Source organism: Verticillium dahliae, genomic scaffold (assembly GCF_000150675.1).
Source record: "Verticillium dahliae VdLs.17 supercont1.22 genomic scaffold, whole genome shotgun sequence".
Lineage (NCBI taxonomy): Eukaryota > Fungi > Ascomycota > Sordariomycetes > Glomerellales > Plectosphaerellaceae > Verticillium > Verticillium dahliae.
Genome location: NW_009276918.1, coordinates 382779 through 390569, shown reverse-complemented (window position 1 = coordinate 390569; position 7791 = coordinate 382779). Strand labels below are relative to the sequence as shown.

At 57.4% G+C, this 7791-nt stretch overlaps 2 protein-coding genes across 2 annotated transcripts in view; one reads left to right on the top strand and one right to left on the bottom strand.

Annotated features, from left to right (window-relative positions):
- The window catches only part of VDAG_08787 (serine/threonine-protein kinase SSK22), a gene marked incomplete at both ends in the record, with an annotated part of 4218 nt that extends 1089 nt beyond the window's left edge, over positions 1–3129 (top strand). The window contains 2 exons of the mRNA XM_009651104.1: positions 64–2540; positions 2600–3129. Of these exons, the coding sequence (XP_009649399.1) occupies positions 64–2540; positions 2600–3129 (3007 nt within the window). The remainder of the gene's footprint in view (positions 1–63; positions 2541–2599) is intronic.
- A 2278-nt stretch (positions 3130–5407) lies between these two features.
- Positions 5408–7253, bottom strand: VDAG_08786 (uncharacterized protein; the record flags this gene model as incomplete). Its single annotated transcript, XM_009651103.1, has 2 exons — positions 5408–6910; positions 6978–7253. The coding sequence occupies 2 exons, from the start codon at positions 7251–7253 to the stop codon at positions 5408–5410; spliced, it is 1779 nt and encodes a 592-aa protein (XP_009649398.1).
- Between the last annotated feature and the right edge of the window lie 538 nt (positions 7254–7791).

Sequence of the window (7791 nt, the reverse complement as noted above, 5' to 3'; positions counted from 1 at the left end):
CGAGAGGATCGACAAGTGCGAGAGCCTCTATCCGTCCTGGTCCGCCCTCGTGGCCGAACACAGTTCTGCCAAGTCGCCTCTGTTCGAGGAGGCCTACGAGTCCATTGTCTCGTGGCACAACACAAACGAGCTCATCGCCATTGAGCTTGCCATTCTCAAAAAGTGGGTGGGCAACGATGATCTGGACTTTTCCCGGACACGCCAACGCTCTCCCGTTGGCAACGGCATCCCCGACGAGACCTCCTTCCTCGATCGGCTCATGAAGGAAGACGGCCTCAAGTCGCTCTACGACGAGGACCGCAACGACGACAAGCACAAGGTCGTCCAGAAAGGCATGCTCGCCGGCATCTCCACCGTCATCAACAAGTCGAAGGAGACGCTGATCCGCAACTTTGCCGCCTTCCAGAAACGCCACCTTCCGCCGTACATCGAGGAGCTCCTGACCCTCATCAGCTTCCCGTCCCGCCTCATTGAAGAGATCATCAAGATGCGACTCGCCTACGCCAAGAAGGTGAAGGAGTCGGCGCAACAAAACTCGCTGATGCAAGACCAGATGATCTCGCAGTTCCAAACCCTGCTCCAGCTGGCCATCCGCATCAAGCTCGAATACCTGGCCATCGCCCAGCCCGAACCCGGCTGGGACCTTCCGCCCATGATCGATGACTCGTTTGACCAGGTCGTCTTGGATGCCCTGAAATACTACTTCAAGATGCTCAACTGGAAGCTGAGCGGCAACAAGAACACGTTCAAGGAGGCCGAGTTGCTGTTCGCAGAGTGGGGCTTCGGCAACGAGATCGGAAGCCACTTGCAGGGTGGCAATGTCGAAGTCGCCGAGCAGTTTAGCTCTCTGACCTTCAAAGCCCTCAACCGACTGAGCATCACCTTTGAGCGAGAGCTGCAGGTCAAGCCGAGGGAAACCGTGGCCGAGATGAGCAAGCGATACAAGCAATGTCTCGACTCTGTGCGGGTGCGTCAGCGTATGCTGCAACGCTTCTCCAGAATGTTGAGCGACAACTACGAGAATGCTTCCGACTTTAGCATAGCATACACACCAGACAAGCTGCGCGAGTTTTACGACAGACTCATCACGTCTGGCCACGTCCAAGTGTTTACCGACCTGTACGAGCAAGAGGGCATCTTCATCATCGCTTCCTCCTCCCTGGCTGAGCGACATGAGGACATCCAGTCGATACTCGGGTTCACGTCGGCTGACCAGTTCCTCGACGATGGCAGCGACCCGTATCTGCTGATTCTCCGACCCGAAGACCCGCCTCACTGGTTCGGTGATGTCGTGCCCTTGGCTGTCCGGGAGCGGAATATTGACCTCAAAAAGGGCCATGTGCGTCTCGTCGCTGCGGGCACAGAGGCACGGCTCGCCAGTGCGCGCAGAGCGTTCCTCGAGTCTGTCGACATGCATGTCGATCTCGTCGTCGAGTCACGATCCAATCTGCACAAAGTCAACACGAGGTTGATGGAGATTCGCCGCGTCGCCTACAAGCTGTCCAACAACTTCATGGACAGTGTCGAGACGATCCGCAAGCAGACAGTGGGCAAGGACTGCCAGGAGCTCATCCAGACATGCTTCATCTTCGCGACCGAGTTTGGTCAGCGCTCCCTTCTCTACATGGACAGCAACAGGAAACAGATGAACAACCTCAAGCTGACCAAGCTCGCGCTGGACTGGGTGTCGTTCATCTGCGACGACTGCATCGCGTCCGACCGCAAGACATTCCGCTGGGCCGTGCTGGCCCTGGAATTCGCCATGAGCATGACCAGGGGCCGCTCCATTCTCGCGCTGGGCGAAGACGAGTATGCGAAGCTGCGGTCCAAGGTGGCTGGCTGCATGTCCCTGCTCATCTCGCACTTTGACATCATGGGGGCGCGGTCCAACCTCGCAGCACAGGCCGAAAAGGAGCGCGTCGAACTTTTGTTTGGCCAGTACAGGCGTCTTGACAAGAACAGCATGATGGACGACGACAAGGCTTCGCAGTACATCACGGAGCAGCGCGTCGAAAAGCTCGAGCACGTGGATGAGACGAGGCGCACGAGGGAGGCCGAACGCCAGGCGCTGGGACGCGTTCTGGAGGCCAACAATGAGGTCGATCGGTCGTTGGCCTACCTCTCTTCTTCGGCGACCAATGTCACGATGCGCTGGCAGCAGGGGCACTTTGTGGGCGGAGGTACTTTCGGAAACGTCTACGCGGCCATGAACCTGGACTCGGGCCACCTCATGGCTGTCAAGGAGATCAGGCTGCAAGATCCGAAGCTTATCCCGACCGTTGCCGAGCAGATCAAGGACGAAATGGGTGTTCTGGAAGTGCTGGACCACCCCAACGTCGTATCCTACTACGGCATCGAAGTCCACCGCGATCGCGTCTACATCTTCATGGAGTTCTGCGACGGAGGCTCCCTCGCGCACCTTTTGGAGCACGGCCGCATCGAGGACGAGCAGGTCATCATGGTCTACACGCTGCAACTCCTAGAGGGACTGGCGTATCTCCACGAAAGCGGCATTGCTCATCGCGACATCAAACCTGAGAGTGAGTTGTCATTCCTTCCCCGGCATCTTCCTCACCTGTATTCTAACGCCATAACGTAGACATACTCCTTGACCACAACGGCATCATCAAGTACGTCGATTTTGGCGCTGCCAAGGTCATTGCGCGACAGGGCAAAACACTCATTCAAGCCATGGACGAGGCGAAGCCCAATAAGTCCATGACCGGCACGCCCATGTACATGTCTCCCGAGGTCATCAAGGGTGAAAACCCTGGCCGCGCCGGAGCCGTGGACGTCTGGTCCCTCGGCTGCGTCATCCTCGAGATGGCCACCGGCCGACGCCCCTGGGCCAACCTCGACAACGAGTGGGCCATCATGTACAACATTGCGCAGGGCAACCCCCCTCAGCTGCCTGGCACCGACCAGCTCAGCCCGCAAGGCATTGATTTCCTCAAGGGCTGCTTCCTGCAGGATCCGAAGAAGCGCATGTCGGCTGTCGAGCTGCTCCAGCACGAGTGGATAATGACCATCCGCAACCAGGTCGTCGAGCCGGCGACACCGAGCGACGGAAGCGTAGCGACGCCCGCGTCCAGCGTTTCGAGGGCCAACACGGGTGATGGCTTCTACTAGGCGCACAAGCCCTCCTTGTCGACGCCCTCGGCGGACATGATCCTGGCCGCGCGACGCGGGCGGAGCAGTTCCACGGCGAGTGGGACGGGCGGTGCCTCCCTCTTCCCCCGGTGGGAGAGGACGTCGGCCTCGCCCGTCGTCACCTCTGCGCCCTGCACGCCGGCCGCTGAGCCGGACTCTGTCATCCGTCAGCTCTGGGGACCTACGTCGTCTCCCTGCGCACCGGCGTCTCCAACCCCTTCCATATCTTCCCCTCCTCCGCCATGACACCGACACCTCTTTCGCCTCGAACATGGTACCTTTTTCAACTCTTACTACACCAAGCAAAAATTGCATCAGCGACGCGTTACGGAGTTTTCTTGCCTACTAATGTGCTTCACATCCTCTCTCCCTCTTTCTGTCTCTCTTTCTTTTTTTTTTCTTTTGCACAACGGGGTGTGCCATTTCTTTCCGCACGACATGTGCGATCGGCAATCTATTTTCCAAGAGGCCTTGTCGACACGAGGCAGCATTCAAAGAGAGGATGTGGATGTGGATGGGCTTTTTTTTTGGGTTGCCGACGAGATACCAAAGTAGTAACACGCATGTATACAAATGTAATGACAACCATGTGTCTCTCCTGGGATTAAATTTTCCTCCCGCAAGAGAAAAATCAACCATATTGCCCCGCGCTTCATCATCGCTTGATCATGCGAATAATATGGACATGGATGATGAGTATAACCTCGTCAACCCCAGTCAATGTTCCGCGCACAGGAATGTACAAAATCGCCAAGCCCACCTCCCCGCACGCCCACCCGCGTGAGAATAAGGTGTGGCGAAAACTGCCTCACCCCAACCGCATTCTCGCCTCCCCCCTTCTTCTTCGACAGGAGGACAGGAATGGAGGGGGGCACGGGGCACGGGGCACGGGGCACGGGGCACGGGGGGAACGGGGGAAAGGCCCGGCCCGCGCAGCTCTGGCATTGGGGGCCGTCTTTCGATCGGGAGGGGGCACCACCACAGAGTCACCACCACCCCCTCCCTCTTCCCCCCCCCCTCCCCGAATCGAGCAATGTTTCCCCTTGGGCACGTTTCCTCGCCCTGCTCTCTCGGCCCCTTCATTCATCGTCTCTGCGCAGAGTCTTACACGAAAAAGGGAGGACAGAAAACGACGGAGGCATTCGGGTAGGAGGTAGAGCAGAATACACAGTGGTAGAGGGACTGGCATTGTCTGTTCGATTCGCGTTCACCCCCCCTTCGCTCCCTCCTGCTTCTGTCTAGTCACTCGCTGCCGCGCCGCAACCCACCATGAGCCAGTGCCGCCGGTTAGACTACCGTGTCGACGATGGAGCAGCTCGACTCAATCTCAATCAAGTGGGATGACTGCGTGGAGGAGGGCGAAAATGGGTTCCTCTGGTGGTGGGAGACCAGGAGAGAACGCCTCTGCCGATTCCGATCCGGGCATCTCCGCCTGCATGCGGCTAGACCCGGCCGTCGTGGAGTGGTGGCAGTGCCGGGCCGTGTGTGCCGGTGCAGGTGTTTGTCGCCGACAGATCTCATGTTGGGACACTGTACTGATCGCCGGATCGGGCTTACTCGGAGAGCCCTCGAGTGGTCGACAAGTCACTTTTGTCTTTGTCTACCCCCGTTTCATCAAACGCACGTGTGACCGTGTGAGAGATCTCATTCAGAGAAGATGTATTGAATGCCTCGTCTGCTCCCAGGCCGTATATCAACCGCATTGCATCACCGCCCAAACACGACCTCCGTGGCTGCCTGGTCCTTCTTCCCTTGCCCGCCCACCTGTCCTTGTCTACTAGTCATCGAATGGCCCTCGTACTCGTATGTACCTCCCATAACTTGCCGGGTATTTTCCATCCTCCGCCCACCTCTTTTGCCCCCCTGATAAGCGCCGTTGGCCCCTTCATTCAGAGATGTGGTCATTACGTATTAGTTAAAGAATCTCGCTCGTGGATGCGGTGTGTATGATTGCGTGAGTTTAGTTGGAAGTAATTGTTGCTGAGCACTCGCGTGCAAAAGCCGGTCCAGGGTCTTGGCTCCATGCCTGTCCGGTGTCGAGAGGGGGAAGAAGAAAAGTTAAGGAAAATGGCGTCGAAGCTCTGATGTCGTGCTGTGTGCACACAAAGTAAAATAGCAAGGAACGTTGTACATGGTCCCCCGAATAGGGGACTCTTCTGAAGATATGTTGCTCGCTGAGGAATGAGACGTGATCAAGAATGGCCCATGGAGTGACTGCAGCGTATGTACTGGTACTGCTTGATGGTTCAGGTGCGGTCTACTCGGCATGGAAATCTTGCGCCGTCATGTTGGTGAACTGAAAGTTTCTGGATCGGGACTGGTCGTGAGACGCTTTCAAGGAAGCATCGCACCAGTTATACTCGGCATTACCTCCCTGGTACGATGGAAAGAAAGCCGGACCCATGTTGGCGGGAGGGTATGACGGTGTTGAGGGCTGGCTCCCACAGCCTGGAGCGACGTAGCTTGGGAGACTAGCGGGCATGACTGGGAACTCTGCTTCAAATCCACCGAGGCCCGGGGTGACCAGAGGCTCATCAGAAAGGCCGCTGTAGTCAAAGTTGGTTTGCAAGTGTGTGTTGGGAAACATGACGCCAGAGAAGTTGCTCATGAGGCCAGGTGTATCAGGCGGCGTGCGCATGGTGGGATCCATGTGGAACTGCGCAGAGGGAAGCCCGCCCTGGAATGTGTATCGCTTGTCCTCCTCAGAAGCGGAGGATGACGCCGTGTGCTCCCTGGTGGCTTGTGTGTCGATAATGACTGGCGTGTTGGGTGTCGGCGGCGCCGCTGAGCAGTGCGGCCCAGTTGCCACTGGGGTACGCACCGCCATCTGAAGCAGTAGGTTCTCTTGGTTGCGGTCGAAGTACATGGGAGACCGGGGCGTCGCGCTCACGGGCTTCTGGATTCCTCGAGGAAGGCTGCCCGTAGCAGAGGCAACACGACGCATGGGGCTCGGAAGCTCCGAGCGACGCGGCATCTCCATCCCCGTCTTCATGCCAGCTTGGTTGTATGAGAAGCTTCGCATGCATCCAGTTCCGAGCTGAGCGGGCCGCTTCGTGTTGCGCCGACTGGCAATGTCCACAGGCGGAGATTTGAAGTGAAGGCTGGGAATGCCCGACATGGGTGACTGTGCAGAATCCGGCGACAGGTGCTCGTACTTCATAGCATCCGCGCTGCGAGCCTGAGCCTCGTCTAGGTTGACGGAGCCGTATCTTGAGGCAAAGGCACTCATGGAATCATCCATGTCGACGCCGCTCGACATGCTTTGGAAACCGGTGTACGAGGAGCCCGTCGATGATTCTGGGGCTGTGGAGGCGTAGTGAGTTGGAATGGAGAGGGTGAGGGGCCCAGGCCCTTGCTGCTCGGGCATCTCGACTGATGAGATGGAAGAAAAGTCGCAAGGCGACTGTGAGGGGTAGAACATGCCGTCTGATGATGAGAAGTCGTTGAAGTTCTGCTCAGGCGCTTGGAAAGTGGAAGACGTAGGCGATGTGCTGTCCGTGTCCAATTCGATATTCGACTCGCCGGGTCCTTCCAGAGGCATGTCTGCGGTCTCGGTGGGTTCAGGGCTCGCAGACGAGTCCATGGAAGGGAAAGGGGCGGCTGATGGACGAAGGTCATCGTGATGGTCGTCGTCAGGATAGTACTCCTTCACTACGTCCTGGTTCGGCTGATCCGCCGCTTGCTCCGACTGTCGGCGAGCCTCGTTCTCTTGGGTGCGTTTCTCCTGCTTGGCCTTGGCTCGTCTGTTTTGAAACCAGTTCTGCAAACATGTCAGCGAGATGTGCGGGCCGGTGAGGCGTGATTTGGGTTGAGTAGGGGGTCAGTACGTTGATTCTCGCAATATCCACCCGCATCTCCTCAGCAAGCTGCTTCTTCAAGCTGCTGTTGGGCTTGTGGTTCCTCTGAAACTCGCGCTCCAGCTTGTCTACTTCATCCTTGGCTAGCCTGGGTTTCGTCTCGGTGGTCCTTGCGCCGTGCTGGATCATGGCATGGCGTCTCCAGGCTTCAGCATTGGCCTGATACTGCAGGGCGGTGTTCGATGGATATTGTCCATTGTTGTAGGAGCTGTACTGGTAGACGGGATAGTTTGTGAAGTAGTTCATGGTGACGGCTTGTGGCCCTAAGGCGGGTGGTCCAGGCAGAGTCGGGGTTGGGTGTGGTTGAAGCAGGATGCCTTGATACACAATGGGGCAACGAGCGTGGTGGGAAAACGAGAGACAGTGAAGGCAGTCAGTCTCTCAAGCTGCGTAGCTGGTTGCTCGTGTCGACTCCTATTTGAAAGAAAGACTGAGGGTCGGTAAGGCGCCCAAAAGGCGGTGGAGTTTCGAGTCTGTTGTAATGAGTGTGGTGGTTGTGTTGGAGGAGCAGGCTCTCGAGTCGTTTCAAGAAGAGGATCGATGGGGGGGACTCGTCGAGGTTAAGACAGAGTCCGACCTGGACGAAGCTTCGGAAGGGCGGGCTAGGAGGAAGGGTAGGGAAGAAGGGTGAGGGAAGGGTACGGATAGAGTGAGACAGAAGACTGCCAAACGTGTTCCCCCAGATCAAGGTACGATGCGCCTTTCCCTGTAAAGGAGACCCTCAGTCGTTTGAAAGAACCTCAAACAGGGAAAAACAAGGAGCAGAGAATCCACCACATGAGTC